The 16,864-nt window shown below is 43.4% G+C and overlaps 1 protein-coding gene across 12 annotated transcripts in view; it reads right to left on the reverse strand.

Moving 5' to 3' along the window:
• The window catches only part of ccdc88ab (coiled-coil and HOOK domain protein 88ab), a 68,042-nt gene that overhangs the window by 12,034 nt on the left and 39,144 nt on the right, over nucleotides 1–16,864 (reverse strand). For all 12 annotated transcript variants that reach the window (XR_015037739.1, XR_015037737.1, XR_015037734.1 and 9 more), the window contains exons 9-29: nucleotides 14,129–14,210; nucleotides 13,550–13,708; nucleotides 13,278–13,424; nucleotides 13,041–13,185; nucleotides 12,263–12,441; nucleotides 10,409–10,546; nucleotides 8,664–8,847; nucleotides 8,379–8,509; nucleotides 7,484–7,777; nucleotides 6,401–6,583; nucleotides 5,543–5,821; nucleotides 5,206–5,330; nucleotides 4,753–4,891; nucleotides 4,035–4,211; nucleotides 3,752–3,913; nucleotides 2,009–2,286; nucleotides 1,686–1,829; nucleotides 1,391–1,577; nucleotides 928–1,073; nucleotides 736–828; nucleotides 200–402 (exon numbers count right to left, since the gene is read on the reverse strand). Coding sequence is in view for 4 of the 12 variants with exons in the window: in XM_085799566.1 (XP_085655692.1) it covers nucleotides 200–402; nucleotides 736–828; nucleotides 928–1,073; nucleotides 1,391–1,577; nucleotides 1,686–1,829; nucleotides 2,009–2,286; nucleotides 3,752–3,913; nucleotides 4,035–4,211; nucleotides 4,753–4,891; nucleotides 5,206–5,330; nucleotides 5,543–5,821; nucleotides 6,401–6,583; nucleotides 7,484–7,777; nucleotides 8,379–8,509; nucleotides 8,664–8,847; nucleotides 10,409–10,546; nucleotides 12,263–12,441; nucleotides 13,041–13,185; nucleotides 13,278–13,424; nucleotides 13,550–13,708; nucleotides 14,129–14,210 (3,575 nt within the window). In the remaining 8 variants the exon portion in view is untranslated. The remainder of the gene's footprint in view (nucleotides 1–199; nucleotides 403–735; nucleotides 829–927; nucleotides 1,074–1,390; nucleotides 1,578–1,685; nucleotides 1,830–2,008; nucleotides 2,287–3,751; nucleotides 3,914–4,034; nucleotides 4,212–4,752; nucleotides 4,892–5,205; nucleotides 5,331–5,542; nucleotides 5,822–6,400; nucleotides 6,584–7,483; nucleotides 7,778–8,378; nucleotides 8,510–8,663; nucleotides 8,848–10,408; nucleotides 10,547–12,262; nucleotides 12,442–13,040; nucleotides 13,186–13,277; nucleotides 13,425–13,549; nucleotides 13,709–14,128; nucleotides 14,211–16,864) is intronic.

Genomic DNA, 16,864 nt, shown 5'->3' on the forward strand with positions numbered 1-16,864 from the left:
CGCAGAGAGAGAGAGAGATAAAGAAGCAAAGGAACAGTTAAGGGAGAAAAGACTCATTCTTGCACTCAGGCACACACACACACTCACACACACACTCACAGCCTCCATATGTGCTTTGCATCATGGTTGAAACTGCAGCTATACTGGTTTTGAATCTTGGTTAATCATCTGTGCGTTTATGCGTTTCATTTCTACTCACTGCTGCTCCTCTTGTGCGTGAGCGTGTCGTCCAGCGAGTTGGAGCCGGAGCCGACGGACGAGCTGTCCTGGCTGTCCTGGGGAAACGTCAGGAAACCGTCGCCGTACTCCGAGCGAGACGGAGTGAGCGTGAGAGAACGCATTCGCTCTCTGCTCTTTGGCTTGATCAGCTTCTTCATCTTCAGGGTGATCCAGTTACCGCGCCTGCAGAGGAGAGACGGGGACGCGGAGACAATCAGCAGGCATCAGCTGAATGTATTTGATGTCTGATTCGTTCCATTTGTGTAACATTACTTTGAGGCTTCATTACAGCCTCTCAGTCCTCTCATGGATGTTGCAGTATGTGGCTTTAAAGCTCTGCAGACCATAAATATTTGATTCATCTCTTCCTGGGGCTGCAGGGTGAGTGTTTTCTACCAAACGCCCCGCTTCAGAGATCAGAGTCAACAAGCAAACATTTTTTACAGCATAGTTTTTGCATGTTTCACTCTGATTCACCACTGTTAATGTAACTTAATGTAACCTGATGATGTTTACCTGCGTGGAGGCGAGGGGTCGTAGAACTTGTACTGGTCCATGATCTTCTCCTCCAGCTTCTCCTTCTGTCTCCTCAGCTCATTCAGCTTATCTCTGAATGGACAGAGACGAGAGAAGAGACAATAAGACAAGCTGATCAGTTCTGAACATTTCATTAAAACAACAGACACTAGGATTGTAGGATTGTTTTACATGTATTGTCTTTGCTCGACGTGGAACAGGTCTTTGCTCTCCATGGTCTGCTCCAGTAGTGTGCGATTCTGTAACATCAGAGTCTGAATCTGGTCCAAAAGGTGACGATTCTCCTCCTCCAGGTTTCCTTTCAACTGGCTCAACAACTAACACACACACACACACAGATATATTAAAGAGATACCGTAACACCTGGCTCAAATAAAAATATGATACATTAAAGGAATCGACTTTCCACAACACAGCTGGCTTAAGACGTTGTTTATAAAAATATCAGACATTAAAGGGAAGGTAACCAATCAAAGACAGTTGGCACATGAGAAGAGAAGAGAAGAGAAGAGAAGAGAAGAGAAGAGAAGAGAAGAGAAGAGAAGAGAAGAGAAGAGAAGAGAAGAGAAGAGAAGAGAAGAGAAGAGAAGAGAAGAGAAGAGAAGAGAGGAGAAGAGAAGAGGTCTCTCCTCACTTCACACTGGTTGGTGAGCTTGGTGGAGGTGATGTCCAGCTGCTGGTACTGCTCCTTCAGCTTAGAGAACTCGGCCTCCAGCTTGGTCTGGTCCAGCTTGGCGCTGTTCAACTGGCTCTTTATGTTCTTGTGATCCACCTGGAGACCGTCGTTGTCCCTCACCAGCTGACGATAGGTGGTGTTGAGTCTGAGGAAGAGAGCAGAGCAGAGGGACGTCACGCCTCAATATGAAGACATGCTTGTGTTTAAAAAGGATGCTACAGATTAAAACAACAGAGTTTAAAACGCTGCTGACCGGTCGTTTTCCTCTTTGAGCAGTTTGTACTGGTCAGCTGTCGCCTGGTGTGTCTGGTTCTCCAGCGCCATCTTCTCCTGTTGCTCCTTCAGATTTTTCTCCAGGTCCTCCAGCTCCCCCTTCCTCTGCAGGAGCTGTTTGTATCTGTGTGCATAAAAATATGTAGATGTTACAAATACAGCAGGCAGTGGATTTTTTTTACCCCAAATTGTTTAGATGTAGTTTGTCAGAATAGTTCTTGTAATGATCGTTGTATTTATTTTCCTGTTCCTGTGTGATAACATGCAAATCGGTCAAACAGTGCATAAAGGCATGTAGCTCACTTGTCTTCCAGGTCCCTGTGCTGCTGCTCCAGGCTCTTGTGGTTAGTCTTCAGGCCACCGTGTTTCCCGATCAGGGCCTCGTACTCGGACGCCTGCCTTTCATGGAGCGCCGCCAGCTTCTCGTGGTCGCGGAGGAGCAGCTCGTAGGTGGATCTCAGCTCCTCCTTCTCCTTCAGCGCTCCCTCGCGCTCGCCCTCCACGCAGCTCTGCTGACTCTGCAGCTGAGCATTCTGGGCCATGAGGGCCGCGCTCCGCGAGCTCAGGGTCGAGTTCTCCACCTACAGGAGAGGGATGGAGGAGATACATTTATTAAAAAGGTGAGGGAGGGGAAGAGGAAAGCAAGAAAATGGATTGTGAAAACAATGAATGAAGATGAATAAAAAGGAGAGAAGTAACAGAAAAGGAAAAAGGGGAAGTATCCTTTTTACTATGATCTCTGGGGAGCACTTTGCTCCGACTCCACCAGATCAAAGGTTATTTCTGTTTCCACCTAGAGGGGGCACTATGTCTCTATTTGGTTTGTCCTGCACTTTTTGCTGTAATCTTCATCTACAAAACACCAGCAGAGAAACTGTTTCCTTTCATGTTTCCTTTGTGGTCACTGTGGTTTCCTTGTTTCAAATCCCTCTTCAATCGGGTCTAGTGTTTGTATTCACACACACACAAACACAAACACACAGAGAGAAACACAGACACACACGCTTACTTCTGTCCAGGTGCTGACACACTTTCTGTACCTTCTAACCTCCTGCACACACAGACACACACACACACACACCTGCCTCATATTCTTGCGTAAAGACTTCACACATCAAGCCACAGACACAAACACCAACAGCGACAGCTAGAAGCCAGTGGATGGTCGGTGTAAATCCTGTCGCGCCGTAAGCAGGGTTTGAATCGCTGCCAGACAGAGAGTACAAATCTAAATCCATTCCAGGGAGCTAAGCAGCCTTACAAGGCGACGGCACTAAACAGACAATATAGACAGAGAGGGCCAGACAGAGCTACATTTCTCATCAATACGTATATGATTGTTTTTTATACAGTGCATACTTCAAGAATCATTTCATCTTTGTTAGTACAGAGTCATACAGGTAAAAATCAGAGCTTGTTGAACAAACTCCTCAGACAAACCTCTAGAAGTTTAAATCACTGCTTTTTGGACTCTTTATATTATGCATAAAGTGTTGGGATGTGTTGTGGACAGTGTTGTTACTTTCAAAAAGTAATAAGTTAGAGTTACAAGTTGCTTTCTCAAAAAAGTAACTGTGTTTGTAACTTAATTACTACATTATAAAAGGAAGAAATTACCAGGAAAAGAAACTATTGCGTCCCTTTTTAAAAAAAAATTAAATGTTCAAATATGTCAAATTACTTGGACTCGCCCAACCTAACCCCCAAACCATAACCCTAACCTCCCGCTTATCTGGAACTAACCAACTCACCCATGAACAGCTTTTTTCCAACTAGTTGATGGACTGAAAAAAATGTGTATATAATGTACACTTTAACAGGTGTATTATTTTGTGACAGGACTTCTTGAGTCAAGTAAACGCGAGTAACGGCGCATTTTATTGTCAGTAACGGCGTGATAACAGGGGAAACAGTAACTCCCGTTATACCCATCACTGGTGGCGGATGTGTAGGGATGTGTAGGGATGTGTAGGGATGTGTATGGGATGTGTAGGGGATGTGTAGGGTTGTGTATGGGATGTGTATGGGATGTGTAGGGGGGATTACCTGCAGCTTGGCGTTCTGTGTCTGTAGTGTTGTGTTGTTCTCCTGTAAAGACGCCGTCTGTCTCTGCACTGCCACTATCTGCGCCTGCAGGTTGGAGCTTTGAGTCTCCAGTTGTTTGAGCTGGCTCCTCAGGGCCGCCTTCTCAGCCTGCAGCGTGGCATTCTGGGAAAAATACACACACATGATATCATGATGTGTGTGTGTGCGTGAGTGAATGTGTGTGTTGTGTCTTTACAAAAGCCAAATGAAAACACCTCACGTTCTTGGCACCATGTTAACTTACATTCCTCTCCACCTCGATGAGCCTGTCTTTGACTTTCAGCAGTTCCCTGGTGGCTTCGTGACTCTCCTTCTCCCATTTACTGACAGACTTAGGGTCCTCCCCTCCTCTAGGGGGCGAGCTCTGCACCATCCTCTCCTCCTCCTCCCTCTGACGCAGCGCCTCATAGTTTTTCTTCACCTGCGGAGAGTAAGAAAATGACAACGACATTTACTTTGCGCGTAAATTGCGACATCCATGAAATTTACGATCTTGTTTCGACTGGAAAAAAGGTACAGCAGGAGAAATGGTGAAGTTACAGCAGTTTACAGTTTCTCAGGTGGAAATCAAAAGTTCATCTGCAGACACTTCAATTTCCCACTCAACCTTTAAGCTTTGGAGCGGATATGTCAGCAAGTTCAAAAAACACCAACGCGCCTCCTAAAGGACAGCAGACATCCTCCACTCCACTCCAGCTCTTTCACTGCCTCTTCATGAATAGATAAACGGGCGATAGAAGTGGAAGAGTGGATGAATGAATAATGGATCGGCTTGGAGAAGCTCTCAGTGTTTTCAATGTTTCTAGTGTTGTAGGGGGCCGATTGGTGTGTTGGCGTTGTGGGTGTTTCTAGGGATGTGTTTTTATACCCAGTCTTCTCAGTTGTGGTATTGCTAAGCATCTGTATGCAACACTGCGTTTTAATGCTTATTAATGTGGATTTTTTTCTTTTGTGTTGCATACCGTCTTGAGTTCCTGGCGAAGTTGCTGGTTGAGATTGGACGACTCCTGCAGCCTGGCCTCCAAAGCGGCGATCTTCTCCTCTTTGATCTCCAAAGATGATTTCAGAGTCGACTCCAGTTTGGTTTCCAGGAGCTTAAACCTGAGAACAAAGGTTCAGTGAGTTCAGAGTGTGTGTTTGAGTGTGACCACACAACTGCAATACTAAACAGGTAAAGTACCCTCATAGGCCACAGTACGACAGTCAAGTGACATACGGGCAATAGTGTAGCAGGTGGGGAAGAACCTTGCTCAGATACCTCCCACAGGATAATTTTGCATTAATCAGATTCATTAAAACTACAGCACCTGATCTGGAGTCCCACTTGCCCTGATCATTTTTATTTGAAACATTTTAAGACCCATTACATGATTGTAAACACAGTGACTCCTGTATGTGTCTGAGAACAACGATACCTGTCGTCTGAGCTCTCGTCGTGCAGCAGCCTCTCCTTGTTCAGACCAATCTTCTCCAACTCGTGGGTCAGTTTCTCCAGATCGTTGTTCATCTGCTGAGTCCGCAGCTTCTCACTCACAAGCTCCTAAACACACATAAACACTCAGATTATCATCAGTGTTCGGCTTCATTTACAATGATTTTACTTCCAACAAACACTTAGAGGCAAATTATTCCAACATAAACAGAATCTAAAACAATATAATAATAGATGATTTCTCTATAAATTTGATTGATGCAGAAGTTTGAGACCAAACAACATCTGCAGACGTCTGACACTGTAATGGCTCTGCTCACCTCTCTGAGTGTGATGAGGGTCTTCTTATCGATGGAGGATTGTTTGACCAGCTCTTTGTTCTCTCGCTCCAGGTCTTTGACTCTGGTGCAAGAATCCCTAAAGAAGATCATCTCCTTGCCCATGGTTCGGTTCTCTTTCTCCAAGGAGGAGATCCGCTGGTTGCTGTCGTCCAGCTTGGAGTCACGGATCTCGGCCTGCTGCCTCAGCCGCTTGTTCTCCTTCTCCAGAAGCTTCTTGTCCTTCTCCAGCTGGGAGCTTTCCTGCTCTAGACTCTTGTTCTGGGGAATAACGGGACGTAATGGAGAGCAGACGGATAAAACATCATTTGATGGGATTACTCTTAGACTAAATGCCGTGTAAATAACATGTTTGGCTAAAAGTGGACACAGATTAACTCACAAGGGCCAAAAATCAATTTTCACAAATAATCTGGGATGATCCAACTCTGCCGGGGAACATGCTCTAATTTTATCAGGACGAACTAAAAGAGTGGGCGAGCTTCTCAAGTGACAGATAACAGATACATCTTCACTTATTTTAGTGCTCTCAATTCTTCAGACTGTTATATCACAACACTACCTTCAGTCTGCCTCAACTGCTGTTTTTGGGTCACTCTGACTGGCCCCATTCTGCCAGGCAGAATCACTCCATCCCACAAAAAAACTCACTGAAGCTGTGTCAGTAAAACACCTCCAGCTATTCCATTGGACAGCGCACCAGTTCTGCTCTAGAGTGCCATCCAAAAATGCTAATTTCTTTGCACTGACTCAAAGCATTTTTCAAGCTCCCACATTTTAGCACATGTGAGTTTTGCTATTGAATGAATCCATGTGAAACTGTTTTCTTTGGGTTCCTACCTCCTGCTCCAGCTGCTCCAGGCGTTTACTGGAGATCTTCAGCTCCTCCAGGTTGCGTTGCAGGGTTTGATTCTCAGTCTCCACCTCTTGCAGCTCTACCTCCAGCTGCTGGATCTTCTTGCTGCTGTTCTCCAAAGCCTTCTGCAGGCGCTGGTTCTCTGTATCTAGGCCCTGGTAGCTCACCTGGGAGATGAATAGGCACATTAGGATATTAAAAGCTTCCATGAACTAGTTGTGCTGCTCCCTGATGTCGCAAGAAAGTTCCTCCACAACTTACCTGTTGACAGTTGACAGACAACTCATTGAACTTAAAGGTCATAGCTACCACTTTTTCGTCAAAACGATTAATTTTTCAAAAATAATACATCCACAGAACGTCTAGAGGGGTGCAGAATAAAATGATTAATTTTACAGTTTCTTTTTAATGGTATATAAATAATTGTTTTATAAATTTTAACGGATCCAAAATATATAAATTTTTACATCTGGTTACGTTGGCAACCTTGGAGCGTGAGCGGGCGAGTGTGAGTGCGACACTTACTGGCCGGGAGGAATTAAACTTGTAGCCAACACCTTTAATGTAATGTGTAAGGTGCCTTTAATCAGCACCAATGGTGGTACGGTTTTCTACAGGTGCATCTCAATAAATTACAATATCATGGAAAAGTTTATTCATGCGAGTAGTTCAGTTCAAAAAGTAAAACTAATACATTATATAGATTCGTTACACACAGAATGAAACCTTTCATGTCTTTATTTTTAAAATGTCTTTTATGATTTTTTATGGCTTACATTTTATGAAGAACTACTAAAATTCAGTATCTCAAATAATTTGAATATTACAAAAGACCAAATTAAAAAAAGCATTTTTTAATACGGAAACGTCGGTGAAAAGTATGTCCATCTATATGCACTCAATACTTGGTTGGGTTTATTTGACTTGAACTAGTGGAAATTGGCCTTTCCATGATATTCTAATTTACTGAGATGCATCTGTATGTACGGCTCACTATGGTTGCATGGCTGTTATCTGTGTATCGCTGCTGTCCAGTCACTTTAACACGGACAGCCCTGAAGTCTTACCTCTAATCTCTCCGTCTTCTTGGACGAGGCTTTGAGCAGTTCCAGGCTGCGCTTCATCTGGCTCCTCTCACTCTCCAGCTCCCTGTTCTCAGCCTCCAGCTGAGCAGCCTTCGCCCCCGCTGACCTGAAGCTCTCGGCCGTGCGCCGCAGCTCCAGGTTCTCCTGCTCCAGCTGGGAGTTCTCCTTTTCCAGAGCCTCCAGCTGGAACGCCATGTTCTTCATAGCATCCAGCTTCTTCTTCAGACGACGGCCCTCGGTTTCCAGCTCTGTGTTCTCCTTCTCCAGAGACGACACCTACACACACAATAAGTGATGGTGATGGTGATGGCAGCCTAAAGACTCTAACTACACTATTACATGCCGCTGTCACAGCTTCAGATACATTATTTGATAATGCTTTAATGTTTAATAAGGGCTCATTACAAATTGAAGACATATCATCCCAATTTTAACTAGTTTCAGTAGAAATGTTCACAAATAGTGAATGAGACAGAGAGACAAAAGACCACATTAACTTCAAAGATTCTTTTCTTCCAATGCAGAAAATGAATGATTGATTTGGGGGAGATCATGGCCTACCATGCATCAAAAAACTGAAATGCAGAAGTTATTAACTATGAATACTGATAGTTGAAGATATTTCTCCCTGACGATGAAACAGATAATATCATACTGTAGAAAGTGAACGTGCCACCTACCTAACTACATTTTCAACATTACAGCTAAATTCACTTAAATGATTTGTATTTTGACTCTTATTTCATAACTTATTTGACAATATGAAACAAAAGGTATTGAAGTTGAATCATGTGGGGAGTCACTGACTGACACACAGCAGGCAGACATGCTGGCATGTCAAAAAAGAAAACAAGGCAGAAAACAAAATGCACCGCACCTTTTCACAGGTGATTCCCAGATTGGCCACTTTCTTCTGCAGGCTGTCGTTGTCCCTCTCCAGCTTCTGCATGAGAATCTCCAGCTCCTCGGCTCTCTCACCTCTCTCCTTCATCACCTCAAGCTCTTTACCTGCAGACAAAAAGACACATATTCTTACAAACGACCAATTTGTTGATGCTGTGAATTCAGAATTAACAAACAAGCAAAATACTAAATCAAAAAGGACAGATGGAGAAATAGTCCATCCCAAATCCCAAAAACTCTTAGACGACATGTCACTCACGTAGTTGTTTCCTCTCAAACTCCATCTTGTTGAGTTTGGCCGTTGTCTCACAGATGGATTCGTGGAGAATGCGATTCTCTTTCTCCACGTCCTTGACCCGCGCCTCAGCACCGACCTGGCAGCGCTGACGCAGAGACGACACCGTCTGGCCCAGGTGCTTGTTCTCCTGCTCCAGGCCCTTCAGCTGCAAACAAGAGTTTTAAGGACTTAGCTTGTGTTTGATATACTGTAAATGATTTTGAATTCAATTTTACTCAGGCAAGATGCCTCACGTCTTTCGTTTGTGGACACTCAAAATCCTATGCTTTCTGGCTTTTTATTTAAAGCAGATAACAGCGGCACGGCCGTTTCGGCTAATGCTGTGTTCAAGGCAGGCTTTTGAAACCGTAAGTTACAGCTTCAAGTCACAACTACGACTTGGTAGCGTTCCAGGTAACCCGTAGCTCGTGTTTTTACCGTCCTGTTGTCTGTGAAAGTTCCCTATAACGGCCACTCGTAACTTCCGACCCGTGAACTCGTACCAGATCGAACTGGTATGACTTCACAGGAAGGAAAAACACAAAGTACGAGTTTCCTTGAACGCACCACGAGTTAGCAGCCCCCGCCCTTGTCAGGCATCAATTGGTCCTCGTGCTACGTCACCACATTCACGCGCATCCCTTGGCTGCACACACAGCCCTTCATGCCGTTCTCTCCCCTCATTGGATAACACTTGTATCCCACAAGGAAAATTTTCTCCTCGGGTTACAGCAGAGCAGAGTGACGGAGAGACTCGTGTTTAGGCTGAAATACTTCATGTAAGTGATTGCTGACGGAAAATAGGACTATTTAGGACTTATATTAACAAAAACATTCCACTGATATCTGCTTTAAGGAGTCAAACTTAATATAACAAGATACAAGACTTAAGTTTCTGCTTCTGCTTCATTTAGTTGAATTATATAGTATATATATTTTTCCACAACTCTGAAAACTTAAAAAGATATCCAGAAGGACTGGTAATGATCTGGAGAAACACAAAAGACACAAGAGACTTAACAAAACTGCAGTTTGTTTGAATCTTATGCTCATTATGTTTACAGTTGGAAAAGCCCATAGTTATGTGTGAGTACAGTTGTGTTTTCTCTCTGTGCATCATCAAGGCCGGATTTTACAGATCAGATGGTTAAACTAATCATAGCTGTCAGATTTGGGTCTAACAGCCATGAAGTCCCTGCAGACACACAGCAAACAACTGCATCTGGGCCAGAGCAGCAGAAAACTGTGCAGTCAATAAAACATAGTGGTAGTTTCACTTAATAGGGTTTGTGAGGCCAGGCACGAATCAATTGCACAAAGATTGCTCTGAAGAAAACTCGGCATAGACTTTGGTAAATTACACAGCTTAGTCATGTTATTTTCTCGGAGCTTCCTGGACTGAGAATCAATGACGGTTTTTGTGGGGGAGCAGCTTGTATGACGCACACAACTCGGTTTGTCTGAATGTGTTGGTGTATCTGGCCATATGCTTGTGAAGTACGGAGACTGCAATGTTAACTATGTAGCACATTAAAAAAGCACATGAACGCTTAATGTGATTACGGTCTCACAAAGACAGTCTCTACAAAATATTAGATTAACTGCTCTTGCAAACTCAAACTTAACGGGCCTCATCAGTCAGCCATGTATCTAGTAATGTGTCATTGAGGAAAAACAGCACAAAAGCAGTTATCCCTGACAAGATTTGTGACTGTGTGTGTGTGTACCTGTCTTTCAGAGTTTTCTCTGAGTGTTTCGAGAGTCTTCTCCAGTAAAGCTTTCTCCTTCATTAGGTCAGTGCTGAGCGACTCAGCGCTGCGGAGCGACTCTCTGTCTGCCTCCAGCTCAGTCTGCAGCTGCTCCACCTGCACACAAAGGAATCAGCATTTTAACATGTCATATTCTATTCTCTTGATGGGGTTTTAATGCTTCGGTTAGTGTTTACCGAGATGATTGATGTTGGCTCAGCAATTACTGTCAAGTTGCATGTGTCTCATTTAAGAATTTTATTCCCATTGGTTACAAATATCAAGATGCATCATGCATGACAGCCTATGCTATGATAATTATTGTGGGCAGAGATAATATTATGAGTTACTATGTGTTTTTCAAGCAGTGCTGGAGACTACCAGTGGCTATATTCACTTTTTTTTTTTTTTTGTTTTTAAACATTTTTTGGCTCCAGACCTCAGGACACTGACTCACTTTGGATTTGCTCTTTGTGAGAGAAAAACACAATTTCATGCATTTTTATTCCGAGGGAGAGAGAGAGGCTTATGTTTCTGAAAATAGCTGAGAGTCTTCTCTTAGCGAGGGGCGTTTGAGTGTCAAGGACTGGAAAAGAAAAAGCAAGGGGCTGCCTGGATTTACAGCTTGGCTTTCATCCTCCTATCCACCCTTCTCTATACGCTCTCCTTCTCTGTCTTTTTTATTTCCCAGTGCCACTGTGTGAAAAGGTCTAAAAGCCAAGTGTTAGGGTGATATATTATGGGGGGTGTTGGGCCAATATGCTAATCTCAGTGGTGACCCTGATAAGGGGAGGAGAAGGAAACTGCAAAATGTCCCAAGAGACACAGTGTGCTCAGTGTATGTGTAGTATAACACATAATGATAGATCTCTCATGCTCTTTTTATTTTTAAAACATCACAGTTCAAGCCTACAGATGAAAACTCTTACATCTTTTATTATCCTATTATTCAATTAGTAGCTTTGACATTTGCTACTTGTGATTCTCATTATGCATAACCTATTTTTCAGGCAATCTGACGCCTGGACTCATATTTTCCTTGAAAAAAAAAACTGCATAACTAAAGGATGATTAATGAAATTACTATTTTTCATTATTGCAAGAACATGTGGTAAGATGGGCATCTGCCCACGAACATGTGAAATAGCAAAAATAATATACTATATAGTATTTAAACCTAGGGATGTCACGATTACTTATTTTCACAATTAATCACGGTATTAAACGCCACAATTAATTGATCGTAAAGATTCCTAAATCATATTGGTAGATGTGCGCCAAAGTAAAGAAAAATGCACAGATACTGGTCCATTTATCTAACGTAACACTTAATTGGTAGGAATTTAAATGTTAGCGTGTCATTTGTAATAAAAAAATAAAATAAAATAATCGTGATAATCGTAATACAGTACCGTGTTTATTTTTCTGACAATAATCGTACCAAGAAAATCTATAATCGTGACATCCCTATTTGAACCATCTGTAATGAAAACTGAATTTTCCAGCGGTCATGACCCCTCCTCTCCTCCCCAGACTAACCCTCTGAAGACAGCACTGGAAATCATTTTTTCCACTGTGATATTCTGATCCATGACGGTCCACGATGTAAATATTTAAACCAGTTTGAAGATTTCATACTTAACTTGTGAAAGCACTGAAGAGATGAGGAAATGTTAGAAGAGCACAGTCATTTATGTGTGTGATGAGCCATTGAGTCATTAAATGAGTCACACTCATAGAAAATAGGAAATGACTTTGAACTGTCAATTACTGCAGCCCTCACTTCTTACTCAGCCAGAGAGAAATCTTTACATGTAATGGGTAATTACATACTTTGTGGTTCAGCTTCTGGTTTTCTTGAGTGACTTTCGACAGCTTCGTGGCGCTGTCCTGACTGGCTGCTCCTCTGAGCTCCTCCACAGTCTTCAGGAGCGTCTGGTTGTCTTTCTCCAGCTTCAGCAGGCGGCTGGAGGTCAGCTCATTCACCTCCTCACCCAGAGACTTCTGAGGGGCTGCGTCAACGAGAGCAAGGAAACACGGTTAGCACATCAGTTTTTAAATTTCTATTTAAAAAAAAGAAAGAAAAAGGTTGATATGGCTGGTATTATAATAAATCCATTAAAAATTAAAATTAATACAAAGCCCCTATGGTCCAACTTTACAGGTCTTAATGCTTTTAAAGTGCCATTTTAACAAACAACCCCTCCTGCCCATGCAAAGTCTTTATCCAGATCCCTGGCCTGTTAAACCTCTTAACAGCTTTTTTAATCCAAACACACAGATTATCCTCCTGGAGCCACTGAATATTAATTACAGGCCTTAACCAAGTGGAAAGAAAACTCAGTGGCGGCTGGCAAATGCACCGAGGCCGTGGAGGTGAAGCCAGGGCCGAGAGCCAGTGGTCTGTTGGCTTTCTGAAGCCCCCGACCTGGTCGACTCGGCTCAGGTAACAGTCGTTACATGGTGTTTTAACTCAACCTCACATTCTTTACCTCCCTCGTTGTGCGCCGTTTTTTATTTATTTTAAATTCGCTCTAGATGCCAGTCAACATACAGAGAGATTCAATGGTTTTCTGGTTTTAATAAGCTCCTTGACTCTGTCTCATCTCACCCTCAGCCAGCTCTGGGGTCTTGGAAAGTTGCTCCAGTTCCCAGCCCAGGTGCAGAGACTCATCCATGCTCTGTTTCTGGGCCATCTCGAGCACCAGGTTCTCCTCCAACAGCTCCTCCATGCGCTTCCGATCCATGTCCCGCTCCTGAAAATAACAAATAAACAAATGTTATACACATGCAACAATTGGTAAACTGACTATCCAGGACCGACTTATCCATAAATCCATCATCTCACCATTTCCAGGTCGTGGATCTTGGATTTGAGCTGCAGATTCTCTTTTTCTAGCTGGTGCAGTTTGTCAGACCGGGTCCTGCTTGCATCCAGCTGTTCCTCCAGCATGGACTTAGTCTCCAGCAGGATCTGGTTGTCCTCTTTCAGCTCCTGCAGAAATCAGCACGTCAGTGGAGAGGTTGAACAACAAAACATAACCTCTGCACAATTAAGAGATGTTTATGTGTCAAGTAAGAGCCAGATCATGTGCTTTTGTCGTGTGTGCGGTCGTGTACCTCGATTCTGGCCTTGTAAAACTCAATGTCGTGGAGTCTCTCCTTGTATCGGCTCAGCTCGCTCTCCAGTTTGTCCACACGGATCGCTTTCTCTCGGAGCGCGTCCAGCTCGTCACGGTAGGCCCGAGCCGACCGAGCATCAGACATCAGCTGGTAGCTCTACAGGAGGTGACAGCCAAACAAAAGAGCATGAATAAGAAGTGTTTGAAACAAATAACAAACTAGGATCTAAGTGTATCAAAATATACAGATAGTTTTCTTCTCACAAGTCAATGTGTTCACCCATTTTGCAGACTTACGGCTATTTACATTATCTAGGGTCAGCGCACACACACACACAGCCGTGAACTCATGGACCTTGTTTAGACCATCCAGCCTGTTGGCCTGTCAGTCGGCACGACGCCCACTCCAAATCAAAAGCCATGTGAGGCTGTTGCTAGGCTAAAGATAGCTCTAATAGCCCCTAATGAGCTAAGTCACCAGCTAGCTGATTAAAGCCTGGCAGCATCGCAGAAACAAAGTACTTAGAGGAGAGAAGAGCAGGTGAAGGGAATATGAACGTTCAACTTGTTGCGTTACCTCTTGCTGAAGCCTCTTGAGCTCAACCTCCATGTTCTCAAGCTCCTGTCTGGTGTCCAAAAGCTGCTCACTCTTCTCCTCTCTGAAATAAAAAAAAGATGGAAAGGTTAGTTAGATGGAAAGGCAGAATAGAAAAGGCCAGAGGATGTGACCTAGAAAGAGGACAGACAGACATAACGTACATACAGACAGACAGACAGACAGACAGACAGACAGACAGACAGACAGACAGACAGACAGACAGACAGACATAACGTACATACAGACAGACAGACAGACAGACAGACAGACAGACAGACAGACAGACATGACAGACAGACAGACAGACAGACAGACAGACAGAGCCAGGAGGAAGAAGTGAAAGATGCAGATTTCACTGCAGCAAAAAGCAAGGAAATTATGTTTTTTTGTGTCACTGACAGAACCAGTTAACATGAAACCAAGCATCAAAGATCTTCTCACAAGTTCTTTGAAGTGAGTGTGTGACTTTATTAGCATGGACTTTCCTTTAGGGCTATTTCCATTTCAAGGTTTGTGGCTAAATCATTTAATGGCAGCAACTTATTGACACAGTTGCAGAGATTAGACAGCTTCACCATCTTCATTTTAATCTCAGTTCAGCAGCTCCAGCAGCATGGCAGTTTGTTTTTTTTTACAGCATAATACAGCACATAAAAAGCTTTGTAGGTTTAAGCAACATATTTGACAGGACCAACCTGAGGAGTGAACTGATGACTCAACTAAAAATATTCAAAACCTATCCTAATGTCATTATTTGGAGGTCAAAGGCTCTGTATTCAAATGATCAATTTCACTGTCTTAACAATTTTGATGGGCTAGTAGCTGATAGAGAAGCGTCTTAATTTAAACACTATTGTTAGCACGGACACACAAAATAAGCAACATCATCCCAAATAAACATAATATGCCTTTGTTCCTCCTCACATGCTGCCTCAAAGACCCAAAAACCCAGTTTGTTAAATGAAGTCAAGTAAAAATAGCCTATTGTGTCTGTCTGGTGTGTTTGTGCTTTGGTGGTCAGGACACAATGACTTTTCTTGTGTCTTGTGAATGTGGTTGCTAATAAACAACAACTCCCTTCTGCTTGACATCACACAACAACATGGGAGGCGGTTAAAGACAGCTGAAGAATATATGGCGCCGTGTGACTGTGTCAGCAGTAGCAGGAGTAAACATATGCAAATCTGCCCCTAAGGCTCCAACCCCTCTTCCTTTATTCAGATGAAAATACCACAACAGATAAGATTAGAGAGAAGAAAGTTTGACTTTCTGGTGGTGCAAGTGGAAAAAAAACTCTGAATCCATTTTCTCATTCCTCCTCCCTCCGCAGCAGCGTCCTGCTATCTGCTGTCTAAGACACACTCCTGTATCATTTCAGTAGCACTGACGCAGGGCAGCCTGACATCTGCTGTCCCACTGAATTTATGTGTGTGTGCAAATTCTCAGCTCTCCTGCCATAGAGGGAGAATGTGTCACTCTGCTTTGAAGGAAAACGACTGCATTCCTGAGATGCTGTTCCTCAGTGTGTGTGTGTGTGTGTGTGTGTGTGTGTGTGTGTGTGTGTGTTTGCATGAAACCGCTCCACTGAACATCTGATGGCCTATTTGATTACAGTTCTCTGGAGCCGCGGCGGGATGCATCTGAATAAGGAAAAGGCATCCCACTCGTTTCGTCCTCTCATTTATCTCCTTTCCTCCCACTGCTGACGTTATTTGGGAAGTCGTCTGCACCCATTTCTGTTTTTGTTTCATCAGTTAACCCCCCCCCCCCCTCTCTCCCTCTCCACCTCTCACAGATTCTCCCTGTCACCCCACAACCCTCCCTCCCTCCCCCAAATCACAAACACCTGTCAAGTCTTGCATGGCAGATTAGCTTTGGGCTCATATTATGGATGCAGCTGGCTCTGGTTTTTATGTTAATGGTTTAGCACTCGTTGCATCTGCGCAGGTGTTTTTGTACAGACTCAAACACTTGTATGTACTTCTATATTTAAAAGACAACAATAGTTTGCACCGCAACTGCTGTCAGTCTAGAACAAAATGTGCACATTATGTTTGGTTGGAACATCCCATGTGTTTCATCTCACTGAGTTAGTTAGAATTTGTTGTGGTTAATGATCCACTGTACTGACATTCAAGATGTCCTGGCTGGTTGAACTGCAACTCAGAAAGACTTTACATGAGTAAAAGCACACGGGTAATGATTTCCAATTGCTACAGACTTTGTTTCGATGAATTTACTAAAAAGGATGCAAAGCGGGAAGAAAAGCATTTTCACTGACCAGTTGTGTTGTTGTTTTGTGTCAAATAAAACCTGTTTACAGGTGAATCTAAATTCATCTTTTAGATCTTTTAAATCTAATCAAGGACTTCTAGAAGTAGATAAGTGGAAATAGTACAAAATAAATGTTTAGTCTAGTAAACGGGTAAAGGCTTCCTGTAGAATAACAGCCCTAAATATTACTCCTAATGTGTTTTCATAGGTACAAACTCAGTGAGTGTTTGAGCTGGAACAGGAGGGGGAAAAGCAGCCAAGCCGCAGTAGCTTTAACAGACACATTAACAAACAGAGCACTGTGGGAACACTGCGCCGTACCCCCCGGCTCTGACCTGCTCTCTTTCAGACGCACAAACACAGGACCACACAGTAGACGCTCACATCTACGTATTTATGCAGAGTCAATATCTGTGCATGTGCAGGCGGCGCTCGCAGACG

This window comes from Trachurus japonicus, chromosome 15 (assembly GCF_045865225.1).
Source record: "Trachurus japonicus isolate A0001 chromosome 15, Traja_1.0".
Taxonomy (NCBI): Eukaryota; Metazoa; Chordata; class Actinopteri; order Carangiformes; family Carangidae; genus Trachurus; species Trachurus japonicus.